The sequence below is a fragment of the Micropterus dolomieu genome, linkage group LG10 (genome assembly GCF_021292245.1).
Source record: "Micropterus dolomieu isolate WLL.071019.BEF.003 ecotype Adirondacks linkage group LG10, ASM2129224v1, whole genome shotgun sequence".
NCBI classification, from domain to species: Eukaryota; Metazoa; Chordata; class Actinopteri; order Centrarchiformes; family Centrarchidae; genus Micropterus; species Micropterus dolomieu.
The window spans coordinates 13,089,274-13,106,860 of NC_060159.1; the positions used below are offsets into that span (position 1 = coordinate 13,089,274).

General features: G+C 41.3%; 1 protein-coding gene across 1 annotated transcript in view; it reads left to right on the plus strand.

The window, feature by feature from the left end:
- Positions 1 to 1,658: 1,658 nt before the first annotated feature.
- Positions 1,659 to 17,587, plus strand: part of LOC123978224 — a 27,837-nt gene continuing 11,908 nt past the window's right edge. Inside the window, exons 1-2 of the mRNA XM_046061391.1 lie at positions 1,659 to 1,730; positions 6,102 to 6,341. Of these exons, the coding sequence (XP_045917347.1) occupies positions 1,659 to 1,730; positions 6,102 to 6,341 (312 nt within the window). The remainder of the gene's footprint in view (positions 1,731 to 6,101; positions 6,342 to 17,587) is intronic.

The window sequence follows — 17,587 nt, forward strand, 5'->3', positions numbered from 1 at the left end:
CATGTAAAGGGTTCTTTCTTTTTGCTTAATTATAATTTATAATTATTTCTTTGTAAGGCAATATAGCTGGCTAAGAACTAGAAACGTGGACGTTATTTTTGTGCCAGATTTGCTGCACACCTAAAGTGCATTGATTCATTAAAGGAACATGATTTAGCTTTATCATTCATGGGTGTCACATCAGGAAATGAAACTATCCCTCTGTTAGAGGTCCAGAGGCAAGGGCATACACAGATATGATACATGAAACCCTCACACGCTTACTGTGGTGGAGACATATCTTGGGTGTCACTCTTTGCTCCTCACAATTTCAGAGACAAGCAAAGGGAAAGAAATCACGGGAGGGATGCACTGTGAGGTGAGGAGGATTTGAAGGAGGGATACAGAGAGAGAGAGAGAGAAGGAGGCACCACCATCGACTGCAGCACAAAAAATGAGTGAGCGGAGGGAAAGGGGGAGGGCAGAGTGGTGATAAAGGACAGTGAGGGAGCTGGAGAGAGAGAGAGATGGAAGGAGATAGAAGGGGAGGCGGCATCTGCTCACTGCGGAGCCTTTCATTGATAAAGTAGCGCTTGTGTAAGCCAGAGGACTGCAGCTGGACACATCACACACGCCTCATGTACACACCTCCTGGGTGTTTGTTTACAGGCTCACACCACCACGGAATCAGTGCATCCACTCAAAGTGCACTCTAAACAAGTGCATCTCTGAGGACACACACTAATCCCACAGTGACATGCTCTTATTGAAAACGGACAGCAACATCATCAGCGGACTCTCCCTCCTCTTCTCTCCACCCTCTTTTGGGTATGTGGGCATAATTCAGTGACAAACAGGGAAGCGACACCTGAAACTGAGGAGCAGGAGCTGGTGCATCTGATCTGGGACCAGTTTTTGGAGGAGTCCTCGGATTTAAAAACAAAGGCTGTTAAAGCTGCAGGGGAATCAGCCAACGCAGCAGCATAAAGGTACGGAAGGATGAATGCATGCCTGCATACAGTGCATGCATTTATACACATACACACTTTGGAGGGATGTGTAAACACACATTTGGATACACTTATACATGCATGGGTCAACTTCCCCCCCACACACACACACCTGACAGTTCACTGAGATTTTCTCCTCACAGCAACAGGAGCTGACACCTCTCTCCTCCTCTCCATCTTCTTGTGTGCATCTCTTTCTCTCTCTCCCTTTCTCTCTTACTTCTGCTCTATCTTTACCTCTATCCTGACACCTAGCTGTTGCAGTAATCTCATTCTCATTGCAGTGTTCCTTCTCTCTCTCCCTCACATTTTGGTCCATCTGCCTCCTCCACCTCTACCTCCTCTCCCTCTTACTCTCCTTCTCCCATCCTCTTTTTGCCACCCCCCACCCCAACCTCTCTCTCTCTCTCTCTCTCTCTCTCAACACAGAGGCGTGTCTCTCATTTGCTGTCCCGCAAAAGCCACAGCTCTCTCCTCATGTCTTAAACAACTCTCCCTCTCTCTCTCCCTCTCTCTCTCTCTCACCCCCTTGTCAGCCTGTCCGTCATCCTGGGATCCTCGGAGGCAAGCGGAGTGCCGGTGTCGGCCATGAAGCTGGTTAACGGGGGAGGAGGAGGAGGAGGAGGAGGAGGAGGAGGAGGAGGAGGAGGCGGTGGAGGAGGTGCAGGAATGGCAGGAGGGGGTGAAAAGACCGCCTTTTCCTTTAAGAAGTGCTCCGCTTTCCAGTTTGTCAAGAGAAAGGTGAGTTTGGGATGAAACACACAGACACACATACACACACAAACACACACACATTTTTGGATGGATGCATATGTGAGCGTGTGCCTACACATGCACCTACACAACCAAGGTGGGAGGTGTATTGGCTGAGAGAGGAGGTGTCACAGCCGGAGTGTTCCCTCTCTCCCTCTCCTTCTGTGTGTGTGTGTGTGTGTGTGTGTGTGTGTGTGTGTGCGCATGTGTGTGTGCCAGAGATGATGTCATTGTGAGAGCTAAGCCGCGCTAATCAGGTGCAAAGATTCGGCTCCCTGCGCATCTGTTTTTACTGCGTGTGTGAGTGTGTTTCTCTGTGCATTTTGTGTGTGCGCGCATGTGTGTGTGCTCCCAAACACTGTTGCATTACAGAACCCACAAGTGTCTGTTGTCTGGAAATCATGACATCACTGAGCTGGCGAGGTCCTATAGTTTAGGATCTATACTCAGCATATCCTGCGTTATACTGCAGTGCTGTCACACGGCTCATTACCTTTGTAATGGTAATGGTTTTGCATTAAATGCTTTCCTTGGTTGTCGTGTTTGTGTAATGGCTGTTTGTGTGCTGACTTTTCCAAAACAAAAGTACAATCCAGTGATTTAATGGACTACAAAACTGCACTTGGAGGATTTTGGCGCAGCTTTCTAATTAGGCCTGCTTTATGAAGATTTTATAAGTTGTAACTAATGGCTTTAGTAATGGTCAATAAATCATTTGTTGTTGAATATAACTGGTGTGTCTCATTAACTAGCTCCTTTTAACTAGGAATTCATAAACATTTACAACTGCAGGCAGGTTTTTTGGCCTTCAATCCCACTTTTACTAACTATATTCAAATTACAGTAATAATTACTTACCGCAATACACTGGCATTTATATGTCTCAGACCATTTGATTAAAGCGTTAAGACCAAATTATCAAACCGCTGACTTTGTGGACTATTAAAGTGGAACAACTCATTAACCCTTATTGATGACTTACTCACTTTCTAAAAAGCCATCAAGGCTGCAGTTATACATTTTAGTAAGTCATTAATAAAGAGTCATGGGTTGCTAACTTTTAATGGACACATCAGGATGAGAGAAAGAGCAAGCTAAAAGAAACAAATAAGGTTTGCTAGAGGAATATATGAACTAAGGATTTTTCACAGGCACCAAAAAGTTGTATTTATTACCAGTCTTATTTCTGCACTATAAAGCATTAATAAATTGTTTATTAACAGTAAAACAGCCATTAGTTGTAACTTGCTAAACCCTTACAACGTATGCTTCATTAGAAAGTAGATTGTCCAATGCTTCAAATTATTGCATGCATTAGAAAAATAACAGACATAGAGCTAAAATATTAGTCAGTTAACAGCAAATGTATCAGCAACTGTTTTGATAATTGACGAATCATTTAGTGATTTTTGTCCATCCATCCTGCATACAGAGTCGCGGGGGCTGGAGCCAATTCCCAACCATCGGGCGAAAGGTGGGGTACACCCTGGACAGGTCGCCAGTAGTGATTTTTATGATTTTTTAAAAAATAAAAGTGCAAAAGAAGTCAGTGGTTTCTTAGTTTTTCATGATTATAAATTGAAAATCTTCGGGTTTTGGACTTTTTGATAATGGTAACTTAGGCTCTGAAAAATTGCAAGGATGCCCATCGTTACCCAGTGAATTGTCACTGTAAATAATGCCATCAAACACTGCTAAACTGATTGACATGATCAGGGATTTGTTGGACTTGTAAGCGTCAGTAGTATATATTGTCATCTGTCTCAACCTCCATTAGCGTTTGTTACACTCACTCAAAACATGCCAAGCTTGAAAAACAGTTCAACTTCTGTTTCCTCCAATCTGAATAATTTGCAGCCGATTTACACGAGATCAAAAGAAAACACAGAGCAGCACGGCTACAGGGTATTACAGGAAGGAAATGACTAATATTACTTTCAGCATGTGGAGGAGAGGTGGAGTGATACATTCACTCAATAATCACTGTATTGCTTTGCTATGGCACACCATTATTTTTTCCATTACGCAAACTGTGTAATATAATAAATCAGATAACAAAGTAAGGCTTTATTGCACAGGTTATTATGTTCAAGTTACCACATTTTCAGCCTAAGGGAGTGAATGCGTTCCAGGATAACAATTTGGGAACAATCAACAATCATTTAGGTACTTGATAAATAAACCCTGGATTTAGGTCGCTGGGTAGATATAGATACTTTTCTAGTCTGGCTGTGTCATGGAGGTGTGTCTCTTGCTAGCAGCAGGGTTGTCCAGAATGTGTGTTATCATGTGTTGGTCTCAGATGGCATACAGTATGGTGTGGATCACTGATGACTCCGCAGGTTAATACGGGCAGATTGTGTTAACACCCACGCACAAATACACATGCACTCCCACAGGCACATTCTGCTGCAACCAGTCTATCTATCTATCTATCTATCTATCTATCTATGTTCAATATTTAGCTGTTCTTGGCTTCCTTTTGCATATTTCTGTATAGAGCTGGCTTATTTGTCTCTCTATTTATGTCTAAATAAACCTAATCACATAATGGAGAGAGCTTGAGTCCAGACAGAGTACTGTAATCATACAAATGAGTAAGGGAAACAATGGAAGGAAATATAAAATCAATGGCTCCGTTTGTGCTTTTGGTCTGTGTGGTCGGACTGTACATTTCAGGTGATGATGAGAAACACAGATACAGAGATAAATAAAATAAATACAAAGGCAATTTTGCTTCAAACAGAGTTGAGGGATGCAACATTTCCCCAAAGTGATATCAAGATATGGTCTGCAGTTTTTGAGATATGACAGGTTCAAACAATGGACAAACAAACCCGTCAAAACGATGATGTAACGCAGGCCTATAGCTCCTAATGAGAGGAAACCACACTGCCACTGTTGTGAACGCCATGTTTTTAGGCCTGAGCTGAAAAAGTGTTAAGCTTCAGATGACGCCTCTCATCAGTTTCATCGTCAGCGTGAAATCTTAAACAAGAGGTATGACAGAGCACTGTTTGATCCATGGGGTAGTGCCAAAACATTCCTCACTCTGCTTTGAATATGATGGCAAATAACAAAGGAAAGAAAAAAAAAACTATAATTGAGTGTAACGTCACTCACAGGTTAATGTTCACTGTGAACAAACCTGCATGGTAGTATTCTTATTTTAGGTGTGTGTTATTGGACTTCTGTGCCAAAGTCCAACAGTGGCTGGTTTGTTTTTGCATTTGACCTGCTGGAGTGTTTTTCCAAGTCTGTTTTCCTTTAGACCCAACATGCCTTGACATGCTGTCTGGCTACCCTTCGACTTAGGCATTCAATCACAGTGTTTGTCACAGATGTCTGGACTCTGTGCTGCTCAGTCACGAAGGCTATTGCCCTGTGGTGCGTGTTTGCTAAATGTTCGACTCACGCAGCAGGATGAGATTTCATAAGGTTTCTCATGAAAATTTTGCCTTTCTCTCTCCCTGTCGCTCTCCTTCTGTCTCGCATGTGTCTCCCTTTTCTATTCCCTCTCCATTTTCACCACCTGTCTTACACACACACACACACACAGACTCTGGGTATTATGGTTTGTGATGGTGCTTTTCTGGGAAGTCTTAGTCACTGCAGGAGTGGCGTGTGTATGCAATGTGCTTGCATGCACCGACTTGCGCATGTGTCGGAGATACCTGTCTATTAAATACAATGCCTCTGTCATTGCTGGTACTGTCCGGCTGCATAATGTGAACATCTGCTAGTGACAGGGATGTCACAGAAGGATTTTAATTTGTGATAATTCATCATAATAGCCACATATGGATTGAAGTCCCCTTACTGCAGAGAAAGCTTTCTCCAAGTTCTTCAGGAGTATTATTGACATTCAAGTCAAGCAAGTCGAAGGCAAAGATTCCAGAGAATAAACTTCGCTCTTCCTCATATTTGAGGGTGCCATCAGCATTATGCTTGTGTCATCAACATGCGACAGACATGTGTGTGTGCATGTATTCCATTCTGTGCGTGTTCACATGCTGATTCATGTGTTCAAAGTGTGGCAGAGCAGAGAAGCAATCTGTGCCTCTTTGAAGTGCAACTCTGTGTGTGTGTGTGTGTGTGTGTGTGTGTGTGTGTGTGTGCGCGTGCGTGCGCGTGTGTGTGTGTTAAGGGATAACATGAGAAACTCCTCTTTCTCTGATCAAAGGAGCAGGTGGCAGGGTTGACAGTGTGTGTGTGTATGTGTGTGTTTGTGGAGCACCTGTGCTGAGGACTTAACATGTGAATAATAATAAGAGAAAGTCAAAGTGAGATCAAAACAACCCTTTTCTTCCAAAGAATGAATTTCTCATGCTGTTTTTGACACGAATACTTCTTTCGTAGGTACGAAGATGGATGAGGAACCCCAAGGTGAGCGTGGAGAAGGCCCAAGGGAAAGGCCTCCTTTACTCCTGTCCAAGGTGTCCACTGGCTGAGGACCTGTGGTACATGCACTTCCCCTCGCCTTACGGCTGCTGTCACTACAGCGGCCTGCAGGGTGGTCAGTACTATCACCAGGAGCCATGCTCACCATGCCCTGCCAGCGGGCAAACCAGTAGCCATGACAAGAGCAAGGGCTGCAAGGTAAAGGGAAAAACAAACAGATTGTGTATTGTGTGTGTCCATGAATGCATTTGTGTTACTACTCATGCATCAAGTCACACTTTCTCACTCTGTGATTCACAATCAACTGCTGAGTGTCATTTCAATCAGGAGAGACGTCATCTGAGTGAATGAATAATTTGTTGATATGTGCACCATGAATATGGGAAATGTGAATATTTTTTGGCTATTAGACCCCATTGTGATGTCATGGTATTTAAAGGGGGTGGTGAAGTTGTTAAGTGGAATGAGGTTTGACACACACATTCTGGATTCCCTTCAGCTTTCCGTACTGTATCTTCAGTACAAATAAAACTTAAAAAAAAAAATGTATTATCTATTTCATGATGTGTGATATGCAGAGGGGACCACAGATGTCTCCCTCTGGCCTGCAGTAGGGAGTCCACCAACACGCTCACTAACAAACACTTGACTCATTTTACACTCCTCCCTCTGTTGGCCTATTAGTGCTCACTGAAAGTAGTCAAATTAGATAACATCACACTAGGCATTGTTCTTTTTGTCTTTATTCTCCGTTTAAGCTCCACCATAAGTAATGTGACATAACATAAACACTAAGGTGACTGAAGACTTGGGGCGTTTTTCAAAGACCCCCTTGTTGTTGTTGTTGTTGCTGTTGTTGCTCACCACTGGCTGGTGTTTGTGAAATCAGGGCAGGAGGCAGCAGAGAACATGAGCACTGTAAAACTGTTAAAAATTAAACAGAATTTACACCAGTGCCAGGAACAGCATGCTGTCAACAAGCGCCTTGCCCAAACACACACTAGTCCATCCACACATAATGTTGCTGCAGGTGTCCAAGTTGGCCTTGGTTATGCAACTGCCTTCACAATAGCTTTCCCACTATGATCAATCATCATACCCATCAATTGGTTCCCCACTAGTACGTGTATGTTTGTGTGTGTGTGTGTGTGTGTTTTCTTGAGTCCCATGGGCGACAGGAGAGAATGAGTCATCACTGTCCCAGCACAACAAAGCCACACTATACTGTGTGCGTTTACATGTGAGTGTGCGCACTGACAATGTTGAAGAGTGTAAGAATATAAATCTAGGATTGTGTTGTTGTCCATCACTCCATTCTTTATCCTGCATCCCTTTTTTCCACCCATTTGTTTCATTTTGCTCTGGTTTTCTTCCTGGCCATTCTGTCTCACCCTCTCTCTCCATCAGTTCCACCTCTTGCCATCACAACCAATAGATCTGTCACTAATGTCTCACTGGAGATAACCAGTGTGTGCGTGTGAAGAATTAATGGGTGCTTTGGCGATGTGGGAGCAGACTGGGGGGGTTCTGTGGTGAGTCATAGCCAGTTCTTAATGCAGTGTGTGTGCGAAATCAATGCAAAGCCAATGTTGAGTTAAACAGGTAGTAGTCACATGTGGCTTTCTGATCCAATAAATAAATAAATTATTGACTACATTTAAACTGGAAACTTACAACAAACAATAGCAGTTAGATGCATATTCTAAACATGGATTGAAACGCACTATTTGACTTTGTGTGGCATTAGCAAATACTCATACAGCACACAGATGTCATGTTCTGTACGGTTCCCCCACGTACTGTACCACATCTCGGCACACTCTGTCCACATGTAACAACTCGGGCCCTCAGAGTTGGTTTGCCAAACACTCACAGAGTGTGACGCTCGTTCAATAATGGAAACAGTGACAGAAACATTTCCTCTAGCACGCCAAACACACTGCTCTGTTCTTGAGGGTTGCCACCCACGGCTTACTCAAGTGCAAATGAGTAAGGCTTTCCCATGAAATTTGTCAGCATTTGTCAACAAGTGACTCGGATTTAAGAAAGTGGGGTGATGACGCCGAGAGGCTGCGGTCCCATTTTAGAGGGGGGAGGAGAGTCAGGCTTTGACAGACAGTGTCAGTGTACTCTTAAATGTGCAGAGACAAAAAGCTCCAGGGGACATTTGTCATGGTCTGATACAATGCCCTTTATTCTTTAATTTTTATACTGTTGTAAATCTAGAAGTCTAACATTTTGTCTTAAGTGTCCTGTATTTATGGTCCTGAAACAGTTAATCTGTACCTGACCATAAAATGCAGGTGTTTGTTGCAAGAGGAGCTGCATCTGAACTGATGACTGACTGATTCCACTAACCCTCTAGAGGCAAAAAATCTATTAATTATGAACTCCGCAAATTTTAATTAACATAAGGATATTTACTTACATTGTTCTGTCTCCAGAAAGGCTTCCCTGACAGATTGCCAACCTCCACCTCTTCTTCATTAAAAATCCATCACAGCACCATTTTTTCTAATTGCAAAATGTCAGCACCATTTAAAATGGCTTAGCTCAGCCTTGACCCAGTACTTTGCATAGCTTTCACCCCGCTGCTACTTTCAATCAGTCTGTCAGAGCCAAAGCTAAATATAAACCAACTTTATGGCACCGATCTTATTATATTATGAGATCACTGTACTCAATTTATGACACCTGCGGGTAAGGGTAATTTTTGGAAAAAATTAGAAATAAAAATAGACAAAGGGTAAATAATAATGGCTGGAGAGGTAAAATGAGAGCAGTTGAGGGGAAATACACAATGGAAACAGCAGTGATAGAGAGAGAGAGAGAGAGAGAGAGAGAGAGAGAGAGAGAGAGAGAGAGAGAGAGAGAGAGATGAGAAGAGCTGACAGGACAGTTTATGAGAAGATGGAGGATGGGGTCAGAGCATTTTCCCCACTGCCTGAGCATGACCAGAAATCAAAAGCATATAAATCCTCTTGGTAAGGACGTTATGTACTGTCCCATGTACACTCCAAAAGACTCACATGCGCACACACATACACACACACCAAACGCAGCCTTTCCACTAATCTCGAAGATCCGAACATCAAGCCTGTACTGTTCTTAGTGAAGATGTAAGATGTAAGATGTAATCAAAAATGAAAAGAACATGAACTTCTGCTGACTGCTGATTGTCATGGCATGTTATCTCTCTTGTCACACAATTTCAGAACTTTTATAGAATCTTACAGGAACTTCAGTAAGTAGCTTTATATTACATCCCACAACGTTGTGGTTAAGTTACAGTGTAAATATTTTGTACACACAGGTTATCAACGGAATACTGCCTGGAAACTAAAGCAGTAGAAAATTAACTGCTTTATTTTGCAGGCCACAGGCCCCAAATTTACACTATAATAGAGGGGCTTTTTCCTATATGTTTAGGGCTTTGTCCTGATGGCAGTGTTCATCCACAAAAAAGTTAATTTCCTAAAGAAAAATAAATAAATAATTATATATATATATATATATATATATATATATATTTGTAAGTATATTATTATTATAAAATACAAGAAATCAGTGCTTTTCAAAGACTGTGACTATTATTCTTTGTCTTACCTCAATTTGGGGGCTGGTCCAGCTCTAAGTTTTGGAACTACAGTCCCCATAATTTGGAGGCGTTGGAGGACATAAACAGGAAGTATGATGTTGCAATGGAATCAGTTAGTTAGTTAGCTATGGGCTGCATCTTGGGCCCACACCCTTGCACCATTAGAAGCATGCCGAATTATCTATTAGCACTTCCTGTTTGCAAATTACTAATGGATGTACACACAACCCTCACTGGACTACTTTGATACTGAAGAAAACTTAAAACCGTGATGATTCTCAGGCTAGTTCTGGGGTGATAAGAAGTGTCTTTAAATAACGGTTTCTTATGGCTTCGCCCATGGAAATGGGTATAACCTAATGATATCCCCGGGAAGTGTAATCCACACTGTAAATGTGTATCATGTCTGTGTGTTCAGAATTACTCGCCTCTAAGACAAGGAAGACAAAAATTGTGGGTCAAATTCCTCCAGAGCTGTGTGTTGCAGACACGACTGTTGGTGGTATTGGTCTGTGTGGTTGGTGAGCGAGCGAGCCAAACTATAACTAACAACAACTAACTTGCTGTTGTTTTTAGAACACCACCATGCACCTATAGCCTGTTATAGCACAATATATGTGTAAGTCCCTGCTAAACACACACTTCTTAAGTCTTTGCTTTCTTCCATTTTCCTCCATGGTACAGGTAGCCTATAGTTTATGGATATCCCATATGTAATTAGGCTACTAACAAAACAGCAAAATTACTATATTTTAATATTATGTAACTTTATTATATAAGCTAATAAGCATTCCCAAGCTGCTCAGTGAGATTATTCCCATTTCCTTATGGCCTGTTCTGGGTATAGATCAGGTGATAGTGTTAATCAGTCCGTTTATTCAGAATGGTTTGAACACCTTTACCCAGAAAAGCCTGACCCGCTCAGATCCCATTTGTGTTTACTGTCCAAAATTCATTCATGCAGAAAAAATGAGAGAGAGGGCAGGAGAGAGGAAGAAGGAAGGAAGGCAGGGAGTAAAGCAGAGAGGTTCGGGTGTGAAGAAATGCACCAAGAGCAGGGATTTTTATCTACTTCCATGCAGCCTCAGAGATGTTGTTGATTATTGATTAGATCTCAGCTGAAAGTGTTGGTACAAAGTAGAGGACAATATGAATTTTCTAGAAACATGCTTGGGTGCGGAAAAAGGCTTACCTCATTAGTCAGTGAGGTAAGTTCACCTTGTTAATCTTTTGTTAGAGTCAGCTGGAACAAAAGCTTGATCATACTGTACCTTTGTCCTCATGTTTGTCATGTGTAAGTTGGTCACACCACTTCATTCTCCGCAGAGACAAAACAGAGGGGGACAACCTGTTACAAATCCACCTCTCTTGTTCTCCCTCAGCAGTGACAAGGCCCTGCAGGATAATCTCTGTTCCATGAATGCTAATGCATCGTGTCTGAGTCAGTGAATGAGACCAGGTGGAGGCAATCATGGTGGGCTGATTTCACTCAAAGATCCTGTCAAGTGAGACAAGTGAGTCGATCACAGGTACAAATACAAATCAGGCATTCAGGTCAGGGGAGGGTTAGATTTATATTTCTCCATTTGATGGTGCATTATGTTTTCTCAGTAATGTGAGAATGCGCGTCTACTGGACTTTGAACTCCAGACTTGTTCTTGACGCAGTCTTATCTGTGAAGTACATTGGTTGTGGATTCTGAGAAGCAGCATATCTCAGGCAGTTCACCTCTTATAATGGAGCTAATGGTTAATGACTTGTGTGTCACATTAAAAGATCGCACCACTTTACTGGTGACCTTTTACTGGAACTTCACTGACGTTTTTCATGGCAAGGACACAAACTCTGCACTCCAGTCATCTCACACGCAGCTGTTTAAATTTAAACTGTGAACACTGGATGGAAAATCTTGATTGGCTGCTGATTCATCAAAATTTTATTTTGCATAAAGTTATTTCAGCATAATGACATCCAATACAATGCCACAAACTGTATCAACAAAACGCCTGTAGACTATAATAGTTTGAGCCGAAATGTATGGTTTATGGCAGGGCTGTTTTATTAGATAACTAGGTGATGAACCTAATGAACTGGTGAACTTTGTTGCCCATGTCCTTCCTGACTCTCCTGACTCGGCCTTCTCCTCACGTGCCAAACAGGTTACATAGCCTTGCAAAAACCTCACTAGAATACCAGCTTTAGTTGCATTTGCAATGAATTGCATTATTGTCAAATAGGTTTTTAGCTTGTATCAGGAATAAGCAGGAATTAAGAGGAACACCCCACAAGGTCCAATTATATTTGATACAACGAGTTATACAGAGAGTAGTGGGAGCCAAAATCCCTTTCCAAGTTGCTGGCTTGTCATGCATACTGTACAAGTACCATGGAGAAATGCCTGTCATTCCAAATTTCTGTTTGTACTCTTTTGAATAGTTCAGCTAATTGACTCAAAACTCTCTTGTCTCCTTGTTAAAGACCTCAGCACGTATTCACATTCTCTCCCTATAGATGCCACAAGTCGGAACCCCCTGAGTCCTTCAAATTCTGTGCTTGGTAATGAAACTGGTGAACTGCCAGCTTAGCATTGGTGTAAAGCCAGTTTGTATCAGCTTGGCAAACGTCCAACTCCTTCTTGTGCTCCTGGCAACACCTGATAGCGTTAGCTGATTGGTTGTTGAAAACCTTGACTTTGACTTACCTACATTGATATTCCTCTATTGAAATCACAACCTACATCATTTACAACCATATGATGATATTTTCCTGCCATAATCTTTTGCAGTCCCCATTGTCATGACTGTTGTGATTTTCCCTCCTCTGATTTAAACATATTTAAGCAGCATTTAAATGAGGGAAGTCTCCCAGGGTGTGGAAAGCAGTTCTAAGCTACCACTGTTTAGCATACACTTAGCAATGGAAAACTGCTAATCCTTTGCTATTCTTTTGTTCCAAAGCCAAGTGCCCTGGCAGTGGAAGAATGTGGTTGGAGTTATAAACTAGGAATTGCTTTTCTTGCATGATCTCTCCTCTTTGCTCACATTTGATGTATAATATGCTACACCCTAAAATGGCACAGTGCGTTTGTTTCCATTGCTACTACAGCATTACACAGGCTTTCCCTGCCAAAAGCAAAAAAAGGAAATAAATAAGCATAGAGAAGGCACTACATATGTTCACTGCACTTTCCTGGATCTGTTGTGACACAGGGAGATTAAATTATCTGTGTCTGGTTTGATACAGACAACAAAGGTGCTGGTGTACGTAGAGAGATATATATCTATTAGGTTAGGTATATTAACTGATATAAAATGGACTACAATGTAGGATACATTCAATTTATAATCATTGAGTTGAATGCTCACAAGATTTGAAACACCAGCAGAAATCTGTTTCTGCACCTCCTGTAGATTAAATGCCCCATGTCAGGGACATCTACCAGCATCAGTACTCCTCCCTCATGCGCCCCCTCTTCTCCCTGTCTTCCTCTTTCTCTTCACTGACCTCATTGGCTCACTAGAAAAAAAGATGGCGTCCTCGCTTCCGAGTCTCAATGTGAGAGAGTTTGGGAATTATTGTTGTTCTAATCTACCCTGAGAACCCAGCTAATCCCTTCTTCCATCTTGATGTTCCAGAGCTAATGCCAGAACAGCAACCTGACTATGCAGTGTAACTTTCTTCAATTCACATACTCAGGTCTATTGAAACTGCTTTGTGCACTGAGGTTATACAGACAATGAAGGATACCTTGTGCATCAAATACCGACACTCTGACAGGCTTTCTCAAATTGTTATATGACGCCCTGAGATGAGAACATTTTGTATAGACACATTTGCGAGTTTGGATTTGGTCATATGTTTTGGCAGTCGCTCCACTATTTCGATCTAGACTGAAATATCTCAACAACTATTGGATTGCTATGATATTTTGTACAGACACTACCCAGAAGCTGTGCTCTTGAGTGAAATGTCTCTATTGGACAGATCACTTTGGTAACTTTTCCTCTGGCACAAAACTCATTCAAAGATCTATTGTGTTTGGTGTTTTGACTAAATATCTGAAAAAATAATGAGCATTAGCCTCAGCTAAACTTTGTCTTAAGTGCTAATTAGTTAATGTTAGCTTGATTACTTGCTAAATTAAGATATTTACCATGTTAGACTTGCCACTGTCTGCTAAACATCAGCATGTTAGCACTGTCATTGTGAGCATGTTGGCTTGCTGACTCTAGTATTTAGCTCAGAGCACCACTGTACCATACAGCCTCACAGAGCAAGGCTGAATGTGTATGTAGGTCTTTCACATATTTGTGAAATTAATATCTTATTTTATTATGCAAAAGGAAGTTGGCATCCGGTAACTTTTGTCAAATTAGGTAGTCAAATAATTTTAACCTCAAACACCTAAGATAAGATGAGCCGTGTCTGTAAATATATTTTGCAGTGTTTTTAAAGTCACTGATCCAATGTTTTCACATTTGGCCAGTTGAGTCAAACTGTGCTCAAGCAATGTGAAATGTTTGGGTTTTTATGACTCGGCAATCTCAGTGAAACATGAGGTGATTGTTAATGTCAAAACAAGAGAGAATGAAACAGATCTCATAATAGCCCCTGCAGTGAGTAAATAGGCTCTATGCTGCATACATATATTCTTCTCTTTCAGGTTGTAGAAATGAAAAAAGAGGGAGAAAAAAATGCTAAGAAAGTCCAGGCAAAGGGCAGGGTTTTAATTTCCAAGAAAAGTGGCACGGGTTGAGGCACAGTGGATTACCATGAATATTAATGTTTTACCAGGAAGCCAGAATTCAGAGACCTCAGTGCTCCTCAGGATTTAAAGATGAAAAGAGGCAGAGTTATGACCCCAGAGCATGAGAATGGCATGCAAACCAGGAAAGCAGGTTAGGGTCAATATCCCAGTCTTGAAATCCCAAACTTACTCCTTGGTCCGTTTCCCTGTCCAACAATAACATTACACTCTCCGTCCTGCTGTCTTGTTTCTCAGATACTCGTTTTTCAGGTTGACTCACATTCTCTCTCTCTTTATCTGGCTTTGAACGGTATTTCTGAGCCTTAATCTCCCACGAGACACACTGTAGTTGGCGTTTGAATTCCATTTGGACTGCCTGAGTCATAGTTCTTTGCCTCTTGTTTGGATCTGACTCCCCCTCCCCTCCCTCATTCATGCTAAGACACTTGTTTGCGATCTAGGAACAAAAGCTGGGACAATAAAGGGAGAAGAAAGAGCAGTGACCTTGGTGTTAATGAGCAAGTGTTATCTCTGCCAGAGAATGGGACGGCTTATATAAGACAATCTCAGACTCTTATTGTCTCTGTTTATCTTTTTGTCTTTCAAACATATTTTTCTTTTTCTCATATCTCTGCTTGCACCTCATTCCCTCCTTCTGCTTTATGATCCCCCCACCGATGCTCTCTTGCCTCCCCTCTGTCATTACTCTTTCATGCTCAGACATTTGTGGGCCATCACACAGCCTGTTAGAGGTAGAGTAACACACCAATAGGAGCTGGTAGAGGACAGGACAAAACCAAAAGGGTTAGAGGAAAGAGTGCCATCGGCAGGCTAATAACACCACTATAAACAATGTCCTTATACTGTGTGTTGTAGAAAGGCATTAGGCAAATCACCATCATATTTTTGGTTTATTTTTTGAGACTGTCAAGATTTGTTGGTTCAGCAAATATCCTATTAAATGTCTATCAGTCACGGCTGGTCTGTTTGTGACCACTCTACCTCTCTGTCGGTGATGTTTATGTGTTTCTGCAAATGTCATTTTGATTTTTGTGATTATAAATCAAAGTTATAAAGGGATCTACAGTACATCTACAAGTATTTTTAAATGTATTTGGACTTAGTATCAACTTACTGTTGGTTTGGTTACAGTTGAGTTTAATTTCTTATTTAGTATATTGTATACTTTTATCAGTCTATTGTTGCTGCTTAATGTCCAATGATTATTACCAGGTACTGCACAGCATATGCTAGTGTTGAAGTAACCTTTCACTCACTTGTTTATCATCTGGGCCTTGAGACAGATGGCTATTTCCACTACACTCTTTGAACTACTCATCCAGGAAGATAGTTTTGAGAAGCTTTCTTGAATTTACATGTGAATTAAATTTACCAAACAGACAGAGATATGATATTATCATAGGTGTTGAAGGGATTAACCAAATAGGCCACCGGCAGATTCAGTCCGATTGTATTGTTAAATGAGATTTCCTGAACTCTATTCACCTTTTGTTGTTGGCTGGCTGGCTTTCTGCTAAAAAAAATAAGAGGTCTCATGCACAAGAAGAGATAAGCCTGATGACATTGCCATTTTTTCAAACATTAGACAGCTCCTCCGGGAACCACAGAAGGCATTATACATATTTTGTCATAGACTGAGCAATGCTTTTTATAACAAGCAAACTGAAATCCATGTGTAAATTCAGTCGAGTACCCCTTTAACAATATTTGCACTTACAACTCTGGCCCTAAAAATGACCATCAAGATAAATCAACACCTCTGACAGTCTCCACAAAAACTGAATATTATAAGCTTCATCTACTTACTGCAGGGCTACTGTATTGCACTCTGATGTGTTTCTGTTATTTGGTTTACCCCTGTATGAAGGGACTTTATGCAGAAACTTCCCACATTTATTATGCATATGTTTGTTATGTGTGTTTGCAGTCTACTCAATGTTTATCATACAGTACTGCATTTTATGGCTAGGTATAATGTATGTGAGTAAAGGACAAATCCATTAAAGGTTTTAAATAACTTTGTCAATGGCTGATACTCTGTTTTTCAAAGATTATGTTTATTAAACATGCAACGGGCCTTTAAACAGGTTAGTAAGGAGGCAGCAGAGCAAAGGGGACTAATGGAGTCTAGATATTATGAATGTGGTGTTTTTATTCCTTGATTTATGGGACTTTGTGGCTGATGTGTGTACATCCTGGCCTTCTTAGTATGTGAATTTCCCTGGTCTATATTACATCCTGAGTTTATGAGGTGAAAGGACAGATCTTAAAGGAGAGGCCTTATGTAACCTTACTAATATCACTGTTGGTGCAGCAGAAAACCAGGTCAAAGGGCAGGGGTGAGGGGAAGGAGAGTATGGAAATGGAATGAGTGTGTGTGTGTGTGTGTGTGTGTGTGTGTGTGTGTGTGTGTGTGTGTTTTTGCTTCCTGTGCACACATATTTTCACCCACTGAAGGAATACATGGCACTTTCTCTGGAACAAGCTTCAGCCATACAATAAAGGATAATTTGCATGATTAACACAGTTCAGTCTAATAAATAGCAGTTTATGGTCCGTACAGTATTTGAACACCCTGCTATTTTGCAAGTTCTCCCACTTAGAAATCATGGAGGAAATTCTGAAATTGTCATCGTAGGTGCATGTCCACTGTGAAAGACATAATCTAAAAAAAAAAATCCAGAAATCACAATGTATGATTTTTTAACTATTTATTTGTATGAAACAGCTGCAAATAAGTATTTGAACACCTGTCTATCAGCTAGAATTCTGACTCTCAAAGACCTGTTAGTCTGCCTTCAAAATGTCCACCTCCACTCCATTTATTATCCTAAATTAGATGCACCTGTTTGAGGTCGTTAGCTGCATAAAGACACCTGTCCACCCCATACAATCAGTAAGAATCCAACTACTAACATGGCCAAGACCAAAGAGCTGTCCAAAGACACTAGAGACAAAATTGTACACCTCCACAAGGCTGGAAAGGGCTACGGGGAAATTGCCAAGCAGCTTGGTGAAAAAAGGTCCACTGTTGGAGCAATCATTAGAAAATGGAAGAAGCTAAACATGACTGTCAAT